Consider the following 23,971-nt stretch of genomic DNA (forward strand, 5'->3'; position numbering starts at 1 on the left):
CTGGGCTGAGTTTTTCAGCCGCTTTGACTTCACTCTTAAATTTATACCAGGCAAGAAAAACTTTTTAGCTGATGCACTCTCGCGCAGACCCCAAGATGCTGGCCCAGGGCCAACGGTCCAAGGCACCGTCTGGACCGACAAACAATTAAGTTTGGCAGCAGTGACTCGCAGCCAGACCCGAGCGCAATCAACTCCGCCTCCAGCCGCTCCGCCTTCCAGCCGTCCGCCGCCCTTGTCAATTCCCTCCGATTTGCAACAACAGTTGCTTTCCCACCTTAAAACAGATACTTGGTTGCAAACCAATAGACACATTGTAACTTTCACCGATGATCTTGCCTGGCGCAACGATCGTCTCTATGTACCCGAGGCAATGCGAAAAACCATACTCCAGCGCTGCCACGATGACAAGTTAGCTGGACATTTTGGCTACGTAAAAACTTTGCACCTCGTTCGCCGCCAATTCTGGTGGCCAACTTTACTCAAAGACTTGAAGGAGTATGTCACTGCGTGCCCTGTATGTGCGGCGATAAAGCGCAAACCAGGCAAACCCCAAGGTCTCCTTCAACCCGTTGCCACTCCATCTGTCCCTTGGCAAGATATCTCCATGGACTTTATCGTTGATCTACCCCCTAGTCAACGCAAAACTGTCATTTGGGTCGTCAAGGACTTTTTCTCCAAACAAGCCCACTTTATCCCATGCGCTTCTATCCCCACCGCACAACAGCTGGCACGCCTCTTCCTCATCCACGTGTACCGCCTCCACGGTATCCCCGCCCGTTTGGTGAGTGACAGAGGCACACAATTTACGTCACAATTTTGGCGGGCATTTTTAAAACTTTTGGGTACAAAACAGTCGCTTTCTACCGCCTGGCATCCGGAAACGGACGGATCTACAGAGGCGGTTAATTCTACATTAGAACAATACCTCAGAGCTTTTGTTAACTACCAACAAGACAACTGGGTCGATTTACTCCCCTTTGCTGAGGTCGCTTACAACAATGCCATTCATCAAACCACTGGTCAAGTTCCCTTTAAAACAGTTTTTGGACGTGAATTTGTTCCCATTCCTGAACTTCCTCATCCTCAACCGCTACCTGCCACCCTTGCTGACTGGGCAGACTCTCTCAAAGACTCATGGTCTAATATTCTACTGGCTCTCCGCCATGCCCAAGCTACCTATAAACGCCATGCCGATGCAAAGCGTTCCCCAGAACCATCCTTTGCGGTCGGGGATAAAGTCTACTTATCAACTAAGTTTATCAAGTCCCCACAACCCTCTAAGAAACTTGGTCCTAAATTTGTCGGTCCTTTTCCAATTGTTGCGCAACTCAACCCTGTTACGTTTAAACTTGATTTACCTCACAACCTTAAACGTTTACATCCTGTTTTCCATTGTAGTTTACTCAAACCCTGCCTGTCGTCGGACCGTTGGCATCCACAACCCATCCCTCCACCTCCCCTCATGATTGACAACCAGCAACACTTCGAGGTGGCATCAATCCTCGACTCCCGCCGCCAGCGCTCCGCTTTACAGTATCTCGTCCGCTGGAAACATTTCCCTCATCCTGAATGGGTTGCTGCTCCAGACGTGCATTCTCCTCGTCTCGTGGACCAATTTCACTCTGCCTATCCTGACAAACCGGCTCCCTAGTTTCTTTTGGAGGGGCAATATGTCATGTTCTCATTCCAATGTCTTGTTAACATTGTAACGTTTCACATGTCCTTTTCTGTTCCGTGTTCCTTCACCCAGGGTTTTTCCATTCCTTCGCCCTTCATTGTTTTGAGGGCTTGGAATGCATGTTTGGGTTTGCGCTCCTGTTCAAGGTTACTTTCCCAGGCGCGTCTAACGGCTTCTAGCACCTGGGAGGGGGAGCGTCCTGACGGGCGATGGGGCGGGACCGGCTTACAAGCAAGGCTTTTAAGTTTGTATTTGGCGCGCTTTTGTTCATTCTCAGCTTTCTCTGTATTTGCATACTATTCCTTTAATAAATCAGTTATCTTTAAGCCCGAGCTTGTGAGACTGAGTATTTGGGTTTAGACAATCATTACAGCATGGCTGCCTTAATGGTCTTAGTTCATCTGCAGGCACAGAAAACAATTTTGTCAAAATGATGCGGCAGGCTCTTTGCCACCAATCGCATTGAGTGTCATCTAGGAAAGTACAGAAATGTGCAGATGACCTGAAAAGGCCATTGAAGTATCTATGCCAAATCTTCAGGAGAAGGTGAATACCTCAAAGAGTTGTGGCTTGCTCATGTTTCACTGTAACTGAAGTGCCCTCCAAATAATTTGCACAGACTTACTACACGCATTTTTTTCTTCTGGGTAAAAAAGAACAAATTCAAAGCATACTGTGTGATAACCAACTACATGTTTTAAAGAAATAAACAATTTAAATAATACTCTATTCAAATGTAGATGGTTAATGGTGAAGAAATATTAAGGAAGCCCTTGATTTAACCCAACCTTTTAAAAAATTTCCTGACTTAAATCAACTTGATTTAAGTGAATTCATCCTGGATAAAAACTTTGTATTTAAACTGTGCAGTTACTCAAGGGGTCGGGTGGGGTAGGTAGTGAAGAATGTCTGTTGTTTAAGAGCCTGATGTTACCATGGAAAGCTCAGTTAGCTTCCAGAAAGCAACTATTTTCACAATAGATTCACATGCATGCACACATACAATGTTTAGGATCATTTCATTTTTTCCCCTATTTTAGTATTAGTACTATTTAACTTTTACTGTTTTGTCCTTCATTTTTAAATTTTATTTGCTGCATTGAGTGTTCGTCTGAGCTGAAAGGAGTGTCAGTCAAATAAATAAAGATCTGTAAGTTACTTTTGCTTTAAAACATTTTCTTACTATGTAGCATTCTCTAAAACCTCACACTTCACTTACCAATATTAATGGTGCTACTAATAATTATTTTAAACATTTTCAAAGATGTTAAAGTGGGGTCAAGGTGCCTACTCTAGCAATGGATGAAGAATCTATTAATTTTAGTTTCATTCAATACTTCCAAGGGTTGTTTTTTTCCATCCATTTCTCTGTTTTGTTTTGTTTTTGGTTTAAGTCTTTTAGAATTTGGGGGAGAGCAAATTCCTTAATACCTGAAACACTGCTACTGTAATGCAATTCCCTGCCTCCCTCTTGGATGAACAGAGCCCCTCCTTTTGGGGGGAGATGGGTGGTGACAAAATTTGATTAATCATCATCATCATCTTCTAGTTGTACACTTACTTTACTTTACTGTTAGGAAGTAAAGGTTATTAAGCAGGAGAGGAATAGCTTTGCTTTTACTATAGCAAATCAGTGGAAAAGTGAATCCACGTTATTATTAATGATCTGATTTATTATATCTATCTGAACAAGTCCTCCTTTAGTTACAGAGGCCAGCAGGGTTACCTTGGACCAATCACTTCCTTTCAGCCAAGATCAGTGTCAGACTCTGCGACAAGCCAGCTAATAAACAAACTCCTCCTCCTCCTCATGCATTGATATGCTTTGCTGTAAGAAAGTCTGAGGGCAACGCAAAAACAAGATGCTGCTGCAAAGCAGGACAAACGCTAAGATGAACAACTGAAAGATGCAAAGATAGGTGCCAACCGGACCTCTTAGGGAAGCTTTCTCACAAGGTGAGAGTTGTGTGGAATAGCTGTATTTCTGGGGCTCCCCTCTCAGATGTGAGCAACATGAGCATCCCCAACTGGGACAAGCACATTGGATGGACCAGTTCTATCTTGAAGAGGCAGTCCTGGAGATATCAAGGATCCAGGCATGCATACCTTTATACGTTAAAACTAGCACTTTAAATTGTGCCCAGAAACCTATGGACAGCTAATGCAGTGCCCACAACATAGTATGTGATATGGCAGTTGTGGCTGTCATCTGCTAGCATGTACAGGTAGTCCCTGAGTTACAACCATTCATTCAGCGACCCTTCAAAGTTACAACTTATGACTGGTCTTTGAACTTCTGGCCGTTGCAGTGCCTCCATGGTCACGTGAGCAAAATTCAAGTGCTTGGCAACCAGTATGCACTTACATTCAGTTGCAGCTTTCTGTGATCACGTGATTTGCAACCTTCCCTGCTGGCTTCCCGTAAGCAATGTCAATGGGGAGCCAGCAGGGAAGGCTGCAAGTCTCTCAGATAAGTCTGCCCCATCCCTAGCCTTTCTTTGCTTGCGTGCTCACTCACTCACACACACCACACCCTCCTTCCCCCCTTCACTTGCATGCACACTGCACACTCTTTCCTCAGCCTCCCTGCGCTTGCACGCATCCCACAGCCTCTTTCCCTGGCCGTCCTGAGTTCACACGTACCCCGCATGCTCTTTCCCTGGCCTTCCTGAGCTTGCACTGCATCGCAGCACCCCCTCCTCCACCCCCTTGCGAGCACCCCTGCACTATTTACCTGGGACTCGCTCTGCTTCCCACTTAATGACCCACACGTCTGGGGTTACAACAACAACTAGGACTGCCTGGATTGCTGTTGCTAAGCAATGCAGTCACATGACGTCGTGCTTTATGACTGCATCACTTAGCGACGGCAATTCAAAGCCCAATTGCAGTCGTAACTCAAGGACTACCTGTAGACTGCTACATTTTGAGCCAGTTGCAGTTTCTGAGTAATCTTCAAAGGCAGCCCATCAAAAGAGAATTGTAGGGGCTTGAAGCTAAGGAACAGTTGGTTGAGCTTACCCTAAAGAGCACCCTGTCCACTTCAACCAAATTCACAAATTGAGATAAGTCCCATATCACATTGCAAGACATTTCCCAGTTCCACTTAAGAACTCTTCCATAAAGATTTAAGACTCAAGGGAATTAGAGCAACTTTATCAGTGAAGTGTTGTACAAACATGTCACAGAGGCATGTAGGCAGATCTTCCTGTCCATCTTTCAATAAGAGGGAGTGTGCCACCTTAAATGGCACTGCAGGATGACAAGCCACTGATGTGGAAAGGGGAGACAAGTATGTACACATAGCCTTCATTTAGAGACTGAAATTGGTTCTGGCGAAATGGTCACTAAGCAACATGGTCATTATGTGAACCACATGACAGAGAGAAAAAGAGAGAGACTGCGAAGATCACTGGTCGCTGCCAACTCATTCAGATAAAGTTCTCTCGCTCAGTATCTCATGCCTGACCCATTCCCCCCCGCTTTTTTTTTTTGCCTCCTCTCAGAGTGGACAGATTGCTTAAACAAGCTATCTCTTCCTGAGCTGCTTTTCTCCACAGCACAGTGCTCCCCTAAAGAAGTGCTACCCACAAGTTAACAAGTTCAGCTCTGCGACCTTAATTAGTTGATTAGAACAGTAGGCTCACAGCTGCTGTCTGAAACTGACCATACCTTAATCAGTTTCACACTGAAGACTTTTGTTGTAGTAAATGCACATTGGTCAGAAAATGTTTTTTTTAATTACAGTTTATTACCATCATATTTCCCAACAGTCACTATTCAAGGCAGCTGCTAAATGAGGACTACCTGTATTTATTGTATACTTCTATATAGATGCCCAATCAACACAAGAATCTAGGCTACTGGCTAAGTCAGTAGAATAAAAACAGTAATACATTAAAACAAAGGCAGTAAAAGGACCATAATTTGCATCAAGTACTCCCAAAAAATGAACATTCAATCATCACACCAAGATGGGCTCATGCAGCACCCTGATCCAATATGTAGGAGAAAGCCTCCCATCCTCCAAACAGTATGTATTTATCACCCTTATCTTAACGGTGTAGGCTAAATTTTTCCACAGCTATTTTGTGTGACCAAAAAAAGAGCAGAGCTCAAGAAGGTCCAAACTGTCAGACAACTGCACTTATCTCACATGCTAGTAAGATAAAGCTCATCATTTAGTCATCCAGATTTCACCAAAACATGGAACAAGAACTGCCAGATGTAAAAGCTGGATTCAGAAGAGGCAGAAGCACCCAAAGCCACATTGTGAACATCCAACAGTAAAAGACAAAGGACACATTTATTTTTGCTTCATTGATTATACTAAAGCTTTTGACTATGCAGAACACAACAAACTGTGGATAAGTCTTTAAAAAAACTGAGTGAACTGGGCCCACCAGTTCCTATTGGGCCTATTGAAGAACTTGTACAATGACAATAAAGCAACAGTTAAAATTTGGTATGAAGAGTTAAACGGTTCAGAATTAGGAATGGGGTATGCCCAGGCTGTATACTATCACCTTATTTATTTAACTTATATGCAGAACATACCATGAGAAATGCTGGACTAGAAGAAAGAGAAATTGGAATTAAAACAGCTGGAGGAATATTTGATGGCTAGAAGCAAGAAACACTTAAGGAATCTCGAGCCTGGGGGCCTGGGTGTTGGTTACAGCCTGTCTCCTGATTGTATGGATGATAGGTTAGATCATGCCCAGCTGCTATGTGTTTTTATTTTTGTTTTCTATTACGTATTTTCTGTTTTTGTTGTACTGTAAGCAGCCTAGAATCACGTAAAAGTGAGGTGGGCGGCTATATAAATAGAGCAAGTAAGTAAGTAAGTAAATAAAATCTCTTGCTGAAGGCATAAGAAAGAAGTACAAAAGTCAATCTGCTGCTCACTATTAATAAAATTAAGATTATGTCAACAAGCAATGCCAACCCAGTGCAAACAGGTGGAGAAGAATTTGAAGTAGTCACAGATTTTATCTTCCTAGACTGAAAAATGTACAGGGATGATTGACTGCAGCCATGAAACAAAGAAATGTCTGCTACTTAGGATAAATTATTAAAGTGCAGACAACAAAAGTAGGCAATGTCTACTTCGTAGGCTGTGAAAGATGGATCATCAGAAAGGTCGAATAAATGAAATTATGTTTTACTGAGAATACCTTGGACTGCAAGAAGAATAAATAGTTCATTATTGAATGAAGTAAAATTGTTCACTATTTGCTAATGATGGTTAGCTACAGTATACTGAACACATAATGCAAAAGTTAAGATCACAGGAGGAAACCTTGATGCTTGGAAAAATTGAAGACAATAGTAAAAAGAGCAGATAAAAGATGAGGTGGCTAGATAATGATCACTGATGACAGAAGCAGAACTCAGGTAATTATTGACCAAACACTGGCGAAATGATGTTCATTGGTTAGAAAAATTAAATTAAAAAAAACAACACAATTTTAAATATTTTATTACTTACTCATTAATGATCAAATCCGGAGCAAAACACAGTAGATTTCCATTAGACTGTTTATATGATCTCCATCCTAGTGCAAAAGCCATCAGAAACATCCACGAATACTGCAGTAGAGTCATCTGGTCATCCAGATGCAAGTTTCTGAAACCTATTTAAAAATAAAAGTGGATCCTCTAGACATTATAATTGAAGTACTGCTTGCCCACAGTATTGTTTTTGTATGTATAATGGTTTCTTGAGAAACCCTAATAACCAATTACTTTGTTCAAAGGATTTTTTAAAAAACAGAAGTGGGAAACCTGCAGTCCTCTGCCTATCTCAAACTTCCACTGAATAGTCCAAGAGTGAATTCAGCGTTCTAAATCAGAGCGATCTGTTCTTCCCCTGATTTGCTGGTTCATATGAGGCTCCCACAGATTATCTTCAATGCAATACAAACTATGCCAAACACCAACCAACTAACCAATCCACCCTCCCTACTTCAACTCTGTATTTAGGGATCATATGGACTTACCTGGTATTGCCTTTGCCCATTTCACTGCAGCAACCACTTGTCTTCCACCTAGCATATTGAGAGTTGACATTATGCGCCAAGTTGTGTCTGGTATTGTGCTGTCATAGCCTGAAAACATCACTTCTGGCTCAATGACTTCCAGCAGGGAAACGAGGGTAGGAGTCAGCTGTGGCAGTGAGGCAGGAACTATAGCTTTGTTTGTGGGATTTTCAGCAGTGTCTCTTCCTGCAGGCATGCTGGATTGTTGAATTCCTTTTATTTTCTTTTTTGTCTTTCGTGCTAGAATGTTATTAGAAAATTAAGAAAAGTGGAAAAATAAAAAATGGACATTGAACACCATGGACATTGAATTGACTTAAGGTTTTATTTTTATGAACAAAAGATGAAACCAGCAATTATATTTGAAAAGAAACACTGCATGGGGAGAACTAATGAAGCAAGTAACAAAAATACTTTGTGTCTAGCAGTTTCAAGCCCTTCCAATGGTAAACAATTATGACACGAGACGTAAGAGATAATGTAATTTGGCAACAGAACAGCAGAACAACAACATGTATGCTGTAGAACTGGGCATGTGCATTTTGAAACATGAATTATACAAAGCTGGGAAGACTGACTGCTGTACAGTTGGACCAATGCTGTAAGTTTTCCTTGACAACTTCATACTACTGTATTTTAAACCTTGGTTTATATGTGCCAGATAATTATTACTTCATAAATACTGGTCTGTTATTTGTAAAGTAATTATACCACCTGTGTGATTTTTCACTTTTTATATACTCAATCCTAAAAATAGAATATTAATACACAAAACATCCATATCTCACTAGACAATGAGTTAGGAAGAAAGAGATTCAATTTTCTATATGAGGTGGTGGTGTAAACTGTATCACAGGAATCACACTGGTATGCATAATTCTCTACCTGGGTATCTGCCAAGCAACAAATGCAAAATACAAAGGGATGGTCTTTACATTGTTCCTATTCACTGTAAAAGGACCTGTTACTTATTTTGTAATACCAAGAGTTCAAAGCACAAAAAGCCTAATCAATCACCATCACCATCACCTAGTTAGATGCTACAGATGATTCAGGTTCAGCTTTTTCTCTACATGGAAAAATGATCACCATCTTGACCTCTCTTTAGTAATACTTTGGAGTTCTTCCAAAGATGTTTCAATAATCTCTTTGATGGTGCCCATCCACTTTATCCAGGATCACTGTTGTCTTCTTCTCTCAGACTTGACAAGCATGGTAACCGTCTCCACTCCATCATCTGGTTACAGTGCATGCCCAAGGTATCCAAGTTTCCTCTTGCAGAAAAGAGTCAGCCTTCATTTGGTCCAGGGCTGCCTGACAGGGTTTTCTTATAATCCATGGTATTCTTAATATCCAAATACAGATTTTAATTTGAAGGTATCTATCATCTTTTTCTCATTCTTCCTCAGTGTCCAGCTTTCACAATTGTACATCATCACTGGAAAGACCATTCATTAACTATTCTCATCTCACTCAAAATTTTCCTCTCATGTTATTGGCTAAGTTTGTCATTGCCTTCCTCTTAGGTGAACGTCTCTGATACTCCAGCATGCTGTCCCTTTATCTATTCATGAGCACAAGAAAATAAAACTAGCACCTACCTTCTCTTCTTTGTTGAAGACCACAATTTCACTAAGCATGTAGTCTGATGTATTTTTGTCATTTAATATTAAACATTACTATGGATTTTTCACTTTTCACCTAGTTCTTCTAACCTGTCTTACTACTTTCAACTAACAAAATAATGTCTGCATATCCCCATCCTTACTGTTTTTTTAGCCACCCCCACCCCTGGCATGGTGATTTCTTCTGATCCCATTCTTATAATTGATTCACTGTGTAAGTTAAATAAATATGGGGAAAATATACATCTTTGTTTCACTCCCTCTAATTTGAACTTCTCCAAATTCAGTTCTTACAGTAGCTTCTTGTTCATTATAAATATGCCTCACAAGGATAATCAGTGCATTCTGCCACATTAATTAGTCTTAAAACATTCCACATTCTGGCATCATCTACATAGTTAAGGGACATGTTGTAGTGAGTAATGCTCTATTATCCATCTTAAGTTACCTAAGGTAGTCCTTCTGCCTCTTTTGAAACCTGCCTTTTCATTTAGCATTTCTTTCTTCACATATGGTTCTATTATTTAAGGTTTTATAAAAGCTTGCTTGTGTGAGGAATTAGTGTTATGGTGCAGTAATTTGTGCATTTCTTCCTTCTTTGGTACAGCTATACACACTGATCTTTCTCATTCATTAGGCCACATAGTCTTCTTCCTTATCTGTTAGTATGAAGCTGCTGGCATGTCAACTATTCCTTCTCTTGCAACTTTAAACTATTCAATGGGCATTTCATCTGTTCTTGCATCCTTCCTATTTGCCAGCTGGCCTACTGCTTGTTATACTTCACTTTCTAGCAGAGATGGTCTCTGACTATATTCTCTATTTGGATCTTTTCTGCTTTGAAATTTTAGATTCCTCCCCCACTTCATTTTTCATAGTGTTTTTAAGGTTTTCTTTCCCATTAGCGAAATCTGTTCCATACACTGATTCTGTATTTTGACGGTATATTCTCCATGGCATATCTTGCTGACACATCTACTATATTTAATTTTCAAGTTTAATCCATACACCAAACATTCATGGTCTGCTCCACAATTGGAAGAGTATTTGCTAACTGGATTGCATTTTTCCATCATCTGTTTCCTATTATGTAGCCTGTTTTGAGTCCAATATTGTCCAGGCAGTGACATCCATGTGTATAGTCTATGCAATCTGAGACAAACGTTGGCAAAGAATTCTCTTAATAAAATTCTATTATCTCCTGCATCACTGCATTTACACAAGCCATTTCTTCCCATGTCCCCCTACTTCTACAATTCCAATCACCCATTAGTAGAGCTAAATAATTTCCTGATGTTGCCTGATGTATCTCTTATAATTTGCCGTAACATTTTTCAATGTCTTCCTCTGTAGTAGTTGCATATTCTTGCCTGAAATGGAAGTTTAATGGATATCCACTAATTTTAATAGATACAGTCCTGTCATTTATTGGGTTATAGCCAAGCACACCATTAGTGGGTCTATGACTTGTTTAATGAATGCATGAAACCTGTATCTGTGCTTGGTAACTAGAAGAATGCCCTTATTGTGCCCCTATAAAAGAAGGAAAGGTAGCAAGAGTAAATGAGATATCTACAAGGAGATTAGATTGGTTATTTTGCCTGGGAAGAACTCTGGCAGAATTCTGATCAAAAGGGTACAAGAAATGACAACTATCTAAATTTGTCACTTAAGGAACTGATCAAGTAGATGTGAGAGTGGCCTTGGGCATGTATTGGTTTTTGTTTAATAGCTTTGTTTGTTGTTTTATCCTGATATTAGCCATTCAGAGTCGCATTTGCAAGTTGGGCAGCCCTCCAAATTGACCGAAAGTCTGATTGATTGATTGATTAAATAAATAAATAAATAAAGCGCAATATGGCTGGTGGGCAGGAAATCTGCAAATGTAACTTCTGCTCTTCAGCAAGTCACTGAAGTGTGTATGACTGTGAGAAAAAAAAGTGTACTGCATGTTTGCTGATTTAAAGTGTTATGATAAAGTGATTAGGTTTAACATGGGTATAGAGTTACATGAATTACATGGTATGGAATTGAAGGCTGGTTGCTCAATATGCTAAGACAGAAGTACAGCAAGAACGAATGGAATGCTTAGCGACTGGTCCAACACTGAGCAGGGAGTGAAATGAGAATCTGTGATACACCCTTGGTTGCTTGATGTATTTATGGATGGATGGATGGATGGATGGATGATTTATTTATCCATCCATCCATCCAATTTGTCCCCGCCCATCTCCTCTCTTCGGGGGACTCATAATGTATGAGGAATACACGTGGTGATGTTAAAGGTCTGTTGGTGGCAATGTGAGTGCATATATAATTATGCTATGATCTGCAGTGACTGTTAGGTAAGATCATATGATGCAATGGGTAGTATGGGTCTGGAAATTAAATGTATCGAAGATCAAGGTAATTGTGTTTGACAGAAAAGTGAACTATAGCAAGTCATACATAAATGCTGAAAATCCAGAGCAAGTATATATTAATTTGTGTACTATAGGTTATTTTAAAAAGTTAACTAAAGATGGGGAAATGGATAGAGAAATTTTAAGATATGAAAATGCTGGTAGATACATAGTGGGTATTATGAAAAATGAGTTGGGTAGAGTGTTATCAGCAGAAACAAAAAGTTGAATGTAACAGGAATGGGATATTTAAGTACCTGTGGTAAAACAAAAAGAGAAAGGGTTAAGAATGAATGGGTGCAAGATGAATCTGGATTGAATACAAACATTAATGACCATGATGTTGTGGTGGTATGATCATGTGGAAAGAGATGTATGAGGACTGAATTGCAAATCTATTCATATATATGAAGGAGGAGTGAATGGTTTGAGAAGAGAGCAACCAAGGAAGTTGTGTTTGGATGGAATTTTCAAAATAAAATTACTGCATAACTAAAATCACACCAACATATAAACATATAATTTTTGCAAACCTAATCATGCTTTTAGCTAAGGTCTAATAAATTTAGTGAATCTGCCTTCCAGTAATCACATCATAGGACTAGATTCTAAATCTCATTCTAACAACAAATTCACTCTAGATGTTTACTCACTCATGGGCCTTACTTTGTTCTATGCAGCTTACTCCTAACAAAGTTTAGTATAAGGAATGCAGGGTAAGACCATTACAAGTTATTTTATGTCTTCCCTGAAAGAACAGTATTTCAGAAAAACGTAGTTTGTTTTGCTACCTTAAGTTTCAAAGTACTGTGTTAAGTAATTAAAGTAAAATTAAGGTTAATGAACACAGAATATGTACTGCTTTCATATATACTCCAAAGGAATTCAGCAGAACATGCTCCCCCCTCCTCCTTCCTTAGTGTGTACATAAGTATATGCTTGTTTACTCTATTTATACTCTGGTTTTCTGCTAAGAACCAAGGCAGCTAACAAAATTTTTAAAAACACAGTGCACAATATTCAAAACTAAGTATCATTAATACTAACCTCAGCTAACATTTAAGAAGCTGGTGAAAGTGGTATATCTTCACAAATTTTGTAAATGCTGAGACAAAAGGCATTAAATGAATTCCTGAGGGAATGCACTGTACGGCTTGGAAATGATACAGGATAAGACCATTTCCTGCATGCCAGAGGAAAAAGGCATCAGACAGCGGGGTCATCTTTCTCCTGCAGTTCTAAATGGATGGACAGGTTTGTAACAGGATAGCATACTGAGTTTTGCACCAACTACAATTTCTAGACCTGCACAGAGTGTACTGAATACTACAAATGGATGTTCTACGGGCAGGCATAGATCACTACCGCTAGATCTGACTAAATCAGGAAAAGTTTCAGTTGACCTATCAAACGTAATTGTGCAAAAGTGTACTACCCCACAGCTCCCAACTGGGTTTTAATGAAGAATTAGCTGAAGATCAAGGAGTACTCCCAGACTGGTGTGTGTGTGTGTGGGGGGGGGGAATAAAACTCTATCCAAAACAGGCTGAACCTTCATCTCCCATTCCAGTTTCTTATATACCAAAGGTACCATCTTGTCTAAATTTCAGCTTGTTCTCCCTCATTATCAAACTTAGGCAGTGTTCAAGGGTGTTGATTGCTATCTTACAGTTAGATGGAAAAGTGTGACACAGCTAGCGTACTGATGGCACCCAATTCTAAAAACTCTGAATGACACTTTGATAAAGCAGTTGTTTCTTAGAGCTTTTCCTTGTGTTTGCTTTCCTCCCATCCTTCAATCAGGACAAAAGTATGTCGCTAGGAAAAGCACTGCCCCCACAGCCTATTTTTACCGGGCCTTGGCACTGGGGCCGGTGTTGCTGCCTCCACATGCTATAACGTGGGAAGGTTTCAGAGAAACAATTGGCAGAACCCCTGCCATCCTCTCCATTCATATCTGTATAAACACCCAGGGAAAATGAATTGTCAATAGCTCCCCCTGAACAAGCTGGCCTTGGTGGTTTGCTGGAAAAGCCTCTCTGAAAGCCTCGTATTTCATACAGCCCTGGACATTTGGTATCTCAAGACACAGCCCTTTAATCCTGACCTGGGCACTGAAACTCATGCTGTGGTTTTGAGAAGTTCTAGTTGCAGGAATATCAACCTCCCTATGCCTCTACAGACAGAACTTTTAAAAACCCAATACATGATTTTCATCTTCCAGAAGAATAGAGGTGGCTCAACAGAAACTCAAGCTTGATGCATGATGGGTGAAGGGGATGTCACATAAATCCTGCAAAGACATTATGTTTTGTGTCTCAATGGGAGTAACTGTTCTCCTGGAAGACATGAAGCAAGTCTTCCACAAAGTTGATATTCCCACCTCTCAGTAGCAACAACAAAATTAAAAGAAACAGACTGTGTCACTAAGAAGTCCAGTTCCTCTGGCAACCACAGCAATAATGACTAATTCAACCAGCAGTCCAGAGTTGTCAGTTATTAAAAACAGTGATGTCCACAGATCAAAGCACAGTGGTTCCCAGTCTCACTTTGGGAGTCCCAAAGTACTATTCCCATTTGCAGTTGCATTTTCAGCAGCAACCTTGCTGACCTAGGATAGCTATCCAGGGCAGCCAGCCTCTGCCAGGAATAGAGTTAAGATCCTGTTGCATCATTCTGTGGAGTTTTCTGCAGTGGAGTAACTGGTAAAAGGAAGAGTGAATTGACAGTAAGTAGGCAACAGCGAGGAAATAAAGAAACAAACACGAGAAGGGGAGGAAGTAGGGAGATTGAGTGAAATCCCAAGCTGAATCATGCAGATATGGACAGATACTGAATTTGAAACAAACCTTCTGCAGATTCATTAGTGACTTGGTGCTTTGTAAACCACAAATACAGAAATAGTATGACTGCAAAAATTCATGTATTCCTCACCAACCTCTCCATATAAGGGGTATATGTGTCTGTGAAGGAGCGGGGCATGGAAAAGAGGGGATGTAATGAACAAAGAATTCGGAAGTCTCCAACTATTTTAATTCATCATAATTCTCTATCTCCCAATCTGTGCAGCTTGCTTAGCATAAGTATACAAAAAAACATGCTAAATAATCTGCTCCTCTGAACCTATTAAATTGAATCCTGAGCCTATTCAAATTCCCAAGCTAAAATTCCTAAAAGAAGCAACACTGTGAGCAAGTTTTATCTAAGAAGTTATTTATTTATTTATTCATTCATTCATTCATTCAGCATATGCCATCCCGTGTATGGAGACTCTGAGTGGTTTTTAATATTAATATCAGAACATTAAAAACAACAAAAAAACAATTAATATAAACGATCAGTCCAATGCACCGCCATTCAGAGTAGCAGGACCTTATTTGCTTCTAATATCTTTCTGAAGAGCCATGGTTTTCTGCCTCCCCAAAAGCATAGTAAGGAAGAACGGACTGGATATGCAGGGGTAAGCTGTTCCAAAGGAGTGGTGCCATCACTGAGGAGGCTTGAGCTGAGATCCCTGAAGATCTCATTTCCTCAGTGGTATGACCCCAGCAAGCCTTCTCTTCCAAATTTTATTAGATAGGCAGATTCAACCTATAGACCTTTAAAAATTAAAACCAGTAATTTAAATTGCACCCAGATGCTAATTGGTAGCAGCAGCCCCGATATTACTGGTGTCACATGGGTGAACCTTGGGCAGCTCCATGTTACACCAGCTGAAGTTTCCAATGACATCCCCATGTAGATCACACTGCAATAATCCAGCCACAAGCTGACAAGGGCATGAGTGATTGTAAGTAAAGGATTGAAGAAAGGCCACAGCTAGTGTGGAAGATGCAATCGTGCACATGGCCACAGCTTCCACTTGCTGTTCTGGCTGGAATTATGAGTCCAGGAGGAGCCTCAAGTTGCAGCCCAGATCTGTCTGAGAAGTAATATCCCATCCAGAGGAAAAAAAAAAAGGATTATCTCTGGACTCATTCAGTTACCAACTCCATACCTGCTCTGTTGTGGTAAGATTCAGAGTACTGCTGCTTCTTACCATCCAGACCCTAACAGCTTCCAGGCACCATGTCAGGACCTCTACTGCATTTCCTTTCTGGCCCAGTGTAGAGATCCATAAATGGGTATCATCAGCAGATTGATGATACTCCAACCCATGCCAGCAAATAATCTCTCCCAGCAACTTCATGTAGATGCTAAAGAGTAAAGGGAGTGAAGGGAGGACTGAGCCTTCTAGCACCTGTAACTCAGTGGCTGACTGCTTGTACTCTCCCCACTGCCTGGAACTGGTCATTCAAGGAAAACCACTGAAGAACAGTGTCCCGCTCAGCCCAACCCTTGTACTCAGTCCAGAGGGATTCCATGGTAAATGGTATCAAAGGCCACTGAAAGGTCCAAAAGAATCTCTATCCTAATCTTGCTGAAAGTCATCAACAGGAGTCACTAATGTGGCTTCAGTCCCACACCAGGCTTGAACCCTAATTGAAAAGGATCCAGATAATCTCTTTCTTTCATCCATGGCTCTCTGTAACTACAGTCCAAACCATCTTCTCAACAACTTTCCCAAAACAAGGAAGATTAGAGACTGCTCAGTGGTTATCTAGAACTGGTATCAGCAGCTCTCTTTTACAGAAAACCAAAACTGAAACACTCTTAAAACAACCACCTATCTTATCAACCTATCTGTCAACCTCATATAAAAGTGGCTATTATTTCTGCAATTCAATCAATAATGTCAAAGAAAAAAAGGGTTACTGTAGAATTTGTATTTGAATCTTAAGCTGAATTTTGGGTCTTTCAATTAGGTTGTGGTGAATTAAACTATTTCTTGAATCACAAAATAATGTCCAAAGCTCAATTCTTGTGGCTGGTGCACATCCTTAAATTAGCAATTTACAGGCATAGAAAATCAGGCTAAAATTGCTAGCATAGAAAGAGAAGATTAGTACACAATATGGAAGAGGAAGAAAGGTTTAGAAATGCATGCAGAAAGAAATGTCTAAATTCTATCAAGAATAATGTAGACATATGGCAAATATAAGCAGCAATAAATATCTGTTCTAAACCTTAGAATACTGCTGTCTTTAGCTTAAGTCCCTTCATGTATTATTCCTGCAAACGGTGTTTACATTTGAACAGGGGCAGAAGACGCATGATACTGGACCTAAAGCCTGAAAAGTGTGCAGTATCCTGAAGTTCAACATATGATGCATGGATGTCTGAACTATGAAAACCAATTCACATAATTATCTAAGTGGAGATTGGTAAAGAATTCATTAAGAGCAACATATATGACAAGAGTAATGCATGCAGTGGGGTATCTGGTTTAAAAACTTCAAGTAGGAACAGAAGAGTAGTAATACCTACAATCCTACTCTTGTCTGAGTAGAAGCAAAAGAAAGTATTGGAATTTACCTTCAAGGTTCATCCCAGCTTGAAGACATTTCCGGTAGCGGCAAGCAGGACAGTTTTTTCTCCGAATTTTATCAATAATACAATCATTTCTTCCAGCACAGAGATAATTGTGCTGTCCTGTATTTAAAAAGAACAGAAATTATAATTAGACATCATTATAAATCCTCTCAAATGAGAAAAGAAGATATAGCACACATATTATCCATCCAAATGATACATTTATAAATTCTTCCAATCAAGCATTTAGAAAATCAATGTGTGGTTTTTAAATGTTGCTGGGATCTAGTTCTAAAACTGATTCACTTTCAAGGGTGAAAGTCAAAATAATAATAATAAAAAAGGTAGGAATATCACAGCAAGTAAGATAGATACATAGATAGCTATTTTGTAATAAATTTGTAAGATGATAGCTTAGTGACAATATACTAAGAATTAAAAATTATGGGCTGTTTTAACAACACATATTTAACTAACCCACATACTGAAGATGCAATATTGTCCAAACCATTGCAAGTGAACAATTGAGCACGGGCAGAAAACTGTACTAGATGGGAGATCACGTATTTCTCTCTTTTGAGTCTGACCTAGCTGGCTATATTGCTAGATACAGAGGAAAAGCCAAAAACAACTCCTTTGTATAAGGAGTTTACAATAATTATAACATTCTTGTTTACAATAATTATAACATTCATTTCTTTATTATTTATAAAGGCTTATAGAAGTTGCCCAACACTGTCCTATATATATTTGTAAACTTAAAGTAAGAAAATATCATTAAAATACAGTATCATATCATCATTCATGATTAGGTCTATTTTATGTTCCTTGCAGTGCTTAGAATAAACTTATTATTTTATTTTATTTTTCTTTTCTTTTCTTATATTTATTGTTAACAGATGTTTTACAAAAAGCTTTTATTAGTATAGAAGTTAAAGACCTTTTGCCACACACAGAGGGTCTAGCAAATTGTGTCCAGACTTGATGCTCCTGTACTCCTAAGTATAAACAGAATATATTCCTCTTCTTCCCATGAGTAATTGCAACCTCCTTCCCCTCATGCATACAATTAAGGAAAAGGACATATAAAGAGGCAAAGTAAAATGGAATCTGCATACATCTGTCTCATATCCCTGATGACATTCCATCCCTGACATATGGAGCAAAGCTTTCAGTCTTGCATAATCTGTTTGTAAAACTTAACTACAATATGGATACATGGTAACCACATCATACCCCCACCCCCAAAAAATCTGGCATTGGGACTGGAACTTACTACCTCTTGCATCTTTTCCCAGTCTAGGTATTCTGCAGATATGTGTACTTTAACACCCAGAATTCTCAGAAATAGCCACCCTATCTGGGAATTCTGGGTGCTGAAGTCTTTGAATGTGTGTCTATGTGCATGCGTGTGCCTTTGAGTCAGCATTGATTCCTGGAGACTGCCTGTGCTAGTCCCTGTAGTTTTCTTGGCAAGATTTTCAGAAGAGGTTTGCCATGACCTTCTTCCTAGGGCTGAGAGAGAATGACCAGCCCAAAGTCACCCAGTTGGCTTCATGCCTAAGGAAAGACCAGAAATCACAGTCTCCCAGTTTCTAGTGTGGTGCCTTTAACCACTACACCAAACTGTAGGCAATTGAAGGCAAGACTCTCTGTAGAGTATCCAAATTGGGAACACTGACCTATTGCATCATACAAGCCACAGACAAGTAAACTATTTGTAGTAAGAAGAATATTAACATCAAATCTGCCCCCACAGATGGCCAGCACAGTGAAACAGTCTATGATATTTTATTACAATTGCTATTTTTAAGAGCAGCAAGCTTAAAATATGTCAGCATGCTTAAATTCAATTTTAAAGCTAACCACATTGAGACTCCAAATTAAATAACTTTTTTCAAGATTTTTAATGTCCATTATTCACAGTTGCAAGCCTCCACTTATATAACAAAAGCAGATTACAGTTTTACTCAGTTATTCTTTACCAGCTGCTCCAAGAGGAGAATATTGCTAGAAGAGAGCAAAAACAGTACTGTGGAAGGAACTTTGTGCATGCATCAAAACAGAGACAATGAAAACCCATGCTGAATAAGAATAGTGCAACTACAGATACACATTACTCATCCAATGGATATGCAGCATTTCCAGAAAAGAAGACACTGCCAGTGGGATGTAGAATGGGAATACACAGGGTGCTGTATTCCTCCCCCCACCCCCACATTTTTTGGTAGTCTAATTTAGATTACAGTGTAATCTCCCTCCAGATGTCTGGGTTTTGAGCATTCTTACTTGATACTGGTTTTATTGGAAGCTGGCAATTTAATTCCATGAAAGACTCTTTAGGGGTGAAAGTAAAGGAACTTGGGAATTTTTAATTACTTTTTACAAATTTGGGTTTTGATTTGTTGGCATGAAAATAACGATAAAAACATACAATGAAGAACATTTAATGACCAAACACATACACACACACAAAGGTAATATATATTTCAAATGCCTTTTTAATATATATTTTAAATGCACTGTATTGCCTCTCCAATATACAACTTAGAAAAAAAGAGCAAAACTGTATTTTCCATCACTATGGAAAAATTCAATTTAAGGTATCTTATCAGTAGTTTTTCTTAGGAAAGGAAAGATGCATTATGTGCATTTTTTTTTAGCTTACATGACGTTGGAAATACCAGAGTAAGCTTCCAGCAAGGCCAGTTTGAGAAATCTAGTTTTGAAATGCTGGTTTAAGATATATTGATTTTACCACTTTAAAAGAGCAGGGAGGAAACTATTTGGTTTTTGGAGTGTATGAAGTGGGCAAACTAAAACCTTTGGAATTTTTATGGAGCCATAGATTCAAGTATAAGCAAATCTTGGCAGCAAACTAAATCCAACTATAACTTTTAAAGACAAGATTCTTTCCAAGTTGAATTATATAGCAGCATTGAACATGAGCAAAAATAATAGAAAGCAATGACCGATAACGGATCTCTTTTTATTGGGGTCACACAAACTTCGGCCAGTCTTAGACAGCAATCACAATTTCTTTTTTTTTAAAAAGGGGTATCACATTGCAAGCTGGGCAAGGAGATTAGGGAAAACTGACAGAGAAGGGGTACTGGAAATTCTATAATATAAAAACAAACCATTGTTTCCCTGATTCAGCCTAGTGCTGCATCAGAGGACATTAGCCTGTTCAGCTTCTTCTTAGAGAACAGAAGAGGTCCTTAAGTATTAGGCCTGTGAAGACCTCTTGACAAAATACCACAAACAAAGCACCGCTAGAGACCCATAGTATAAAGGTTCAAAACAACAGCCAGGCCTACAAATCTTATGTGCATTGCTCCACTTTCCTTCAACACTTACTCCAACAGAGTTGCCTTTTCTGCATGCACACGCATGCCTAGAAGACTGTAGAAGGGCTGAAAAGTAGCTGCAGGGAATCTCGGAGCAGCTGATTTGTGGTATAGTTCTAGTGGGGTGCCCCTGCGTGATTTCTCTTGCTACTTTTTGCTTGAACTAGAATCCTTGTCTTCTTTTCATAATAAGCTAGTCATTCTTCAAGAAAAAATAATATTACTGGGACTAAGGATTTGGAAGACAATGTTAATTACTTATACAATAAAATGCTAATGACTCAGATTGTAATAATCAGATTATTTCCTACCTTCCACAGCTCTTTTGAAGAAAACTTTGCAGCTACCACATGTCAGGACACCATAATGACACCCAGAGGCCTCATCTGAGCAAACAAGGCAAAGCTTGGGAGGTGGTCCTGTAGTTGTTGAAGAGGTAGATGGTGAACTGCTCACATCAGATCTCATTCCAGGGCTAAAGAAATATTCAAAATATTAAATTAAAAATAGGAATCCAAAGACTAGAACCTAAGTTATAAGAACATCACCCCTTAATTACCAGAAGCTTTGTTCACTTAACAAGTATATTTCCAAAAACAGATTTTTGTTCTTGTTGTTCTGGGGCCAAAAGGCAATTCAGAAATAATTTTACAAAATAAATATGAAAAATAACAAATTAAAGCCATAATGAGCACTATTTTACATAGGATTGAGTGTGGAAATTAATGCAGAAAGCCTGGGGTTTTAAAAGATTATTATAATAAAAGATTTTATTTCTATTTATTTCTGAATTAGAAAGGAAAATTGCTAGCATTTTTATCTTAGCAAACGCTGTTAGAATATCAGCTAGAAGCTAGCCTAGACAATCTTTTAAAGTATTGTCTTGAGGCCGTTAGGAACAACAGAATGTTTCAGTGTATACACATGATACTTTCACAGGGATAAAACCACAATACTTTCTTGAGGAAGAAGCATTACATAATTACTGGCACAGCAACAAATGGAACTGAGCTGGCTGTTGAAGGAAGTTAGAAGCTCTGATGCAATCACTTCCATTAACTGAAAGTTAATGTGAAAGTTATACATCAAAACTGGATATTTATTTCTGAGACATTTGCTCTGAGTTAGAAACCATAATCTATTACTTTCCAACTGACACTAAATTGCAGTGGCCAAAATACCTCATCACTGACCATAATAGTTTAGGCTTCTGAAAGCTATAAAGCATATCTGGAGGGCCATGTTTTCTTCACATCTCACTCCTCATTTAAAAATAACTCTATTAAAGTTATTTTAAAATACAATGTTTTCATATGACTTCAGAAGACATCTAGGAAAGACATTTCAACTTAAGAATGATCTACCATTCAATTAAGTAAATATAAAACTGTACTTTTTAACCATAACTTTTTAATTTCCTAATTTTAAAATACTGCATTCAGTTAATGAATAAGGGGGGGATGGAAAGGGTAAAGTTACTGTACTTTCCTATTTTGTTTTCTAATTTTATAAGTTACTTTGCACTTCCTTTTATGCCAGTGATTTTCTTCTGTAGTTCTTGTTATATAATTTCACTGGATAGTTAGAGGACTATAATCTTTAAAGCAAAAAGACCAAATCAGGGTTGGAGTGCTAGGCATGAGTAATTACTATCAGTCAGGAGAAAAGCAATCTATAGTTGAAATTACAGGCAGAAAAGTGTGATAGAAATAATAAATAAATAAATAAATGTAGATTTTTCAAAAACATTATTTAAACATTCAATGACTTTTCTTAATTATAAATTAAGCTGAAAAACTGATTAATTTTCTACTTTATTTGGGTCTGAGTTCCAGAAATTACTATTGCTTAATGGCCTAGGCAACCCTTTCTTCTATCACATTAATCAGCAATATAAATTATTTCTTTTCTATCCAAACCTTCATATCCCTACTTTAATACAGTATTTATTACAGATCAAATCCTATGAGCACTAGCTCCTATAGCTTGCTATCGCAAACAAGGTGAATAAGGTTTACTACAGCCTCCAAAAGAAGCTTAATATGGCTGCTTACAAAATATATAAAGATTCCCATAAATACCATCCAGAATATCCAAGGTTTATTTCTGAAATCCTAAAGTAAACCAGGAAACATTACAGGCAGTCTTTGGTTAATGATGATAATTGGGACCGGGATTTCTGTTGCTAAGCGATGCGGTTGTAAAGCGCGACATCACGTGACCACATCGCTTAGTGATGGCAATCCCAGCAGTCCCAGTTGCTGTTGTTGAGTGAGAACTGCAGGTCATTAGTGAGGATCTCCTCGCAAATTCCTGCTGGCTTCCAACAAGCAAAGTCAAGGGGGAGTCACAAGGAGGTCCTGAGCTGGGGTGGCTAGGGCCAGGGGTGGGAGGGTGCGCAAGCGGCTGTCCGGGCCCAGCAGGGGTCATGGAGTACAGGGGGCCAAAAGAGCAGAGATGGGAGGAGATAGGTGGGTGGAGGTTGTTGAAGCGCACCCTGCAATCGTAAATGTGGGTGGGGCTTCCAAGTACCCAAATTTTGATCACATGACCACAGAAGCACTCCAGCAGCTGTAACTTTGAGGACTGGGCATAAGTACCATTCATTCAGTGCCACCATAACTTCAAATGGTTGCTGAATGGTCGTTAAGCGAGGACTATCTGTAGTCTTTACCAGCAGCCAACATAATAGAGAAAAAGATGATGTAAAATTCAGCTACACTACAGAAATGCTTGAATTATGGTCTGGTAACATGTAACATATATGACACCTTGGGATTGAAAATATTACCGAAAGAGAAACTGGAGTACAGTCATACACAGACATCAGATTTCAGGAGAACCAATTTCAACAAGCCTATAGAAATATTAGGCAGGATCTCATGCACCAAAATCCTGAAGTCAATCGGAGAACAGGAAATTGAGAACTTTTCAGAAATAAGATACTGAAAATACAATCACACACCAGTCCAATGAGAAGAAAACGTGGAGTGGGGCAGCTGAGGAAACAGTTGGGGATGCACAGGGAACTTTCGACTGAGTTAAAAGAAACGTTTATAGGAAATGGAAGATGAGCATACCAGCAAATAGCGAATACCTGCAGGAAAAAAAAAATCAGAAAGGCTAAAACACAAAACTTAGAAGAGAAGCTAAAAGGAACAAAAATTGTATGTGTATTTTAATTATGTCAACAGTAAAAGGAACTGATGGGTCCACTATTCGGGAAGGTTGATAAGATAATTACAGATGGCAAGGAGAAAACAAAGCTCTTCTTTAGTCTTTTCCTCAAAAGGACAATGTGTTCAAATACACCAAAGTAGAATAAATAACATAAGGAAGGAGTGGCAACCCAAAATAAGTAAAAAGATAGTTAGGCTGCCATAAACAACTTTAAGTTCAAGGACCAGATCAATTATATCCAAGAACCTTGAAAGAGCTTGAGCTTATCATTTTGGAGCCACTT

At 39.1% G+C, this 23,971-nt stretch overlaps 1 protein-coding gene across 3 annotated transcripts in view; it reads right to left on the reverse strand.

The window, feature by feature from the left end:
* Window positions 1-23,971, reverse strand: part of NR3C1 (nuclear receptor subfamily 3 group C member 1) — a 102,675-nt gene that overhangs the window by 17,475 nt on the left and 61,229 nt on the right. For all 3 annotated transcript variants that reach the window (XM_063292362.1, XM_063292360.1, XM_063292361.1), the window contains 4 exons: window positions 20,820-20,983; window positions 17,162-17,278; window positions 7,681-7,959; window positions 7,170-7,314 (listed from right to left, as the gene is read on the reverse strand). In XM_063292362.1, coding sequence (XP_063148432.1) covers window positions 7,170-7,314; window positions 7,681-7,959; window positions 17,162-17,278; window positions 20,820-20,983 — 705 coding nt within the window. The remainder of the gene's footprint in view (window positions 1-7,169; window positions 7,315-7,680; window positions 7,960-17,161; window positions 17,279-20,819; window positions 20,984-23,971) is intronic.

The sequence above is a fragment of the Candoia aspera genome, chromosome 2 (genome assembly GCF_035149785.1).
Source record: "Candoia aspera isolate rCanAsp1 chromosome 2, rCanAsp1.hap2, whole genome shotgun sequence".
Classification (NCBI taxonomy): domain Eukaryota; kingdom Metazoa; phylum Chordata; class Lepidosauria; order Squamata; family Boidae; genus Candoia; species Candoia aspera.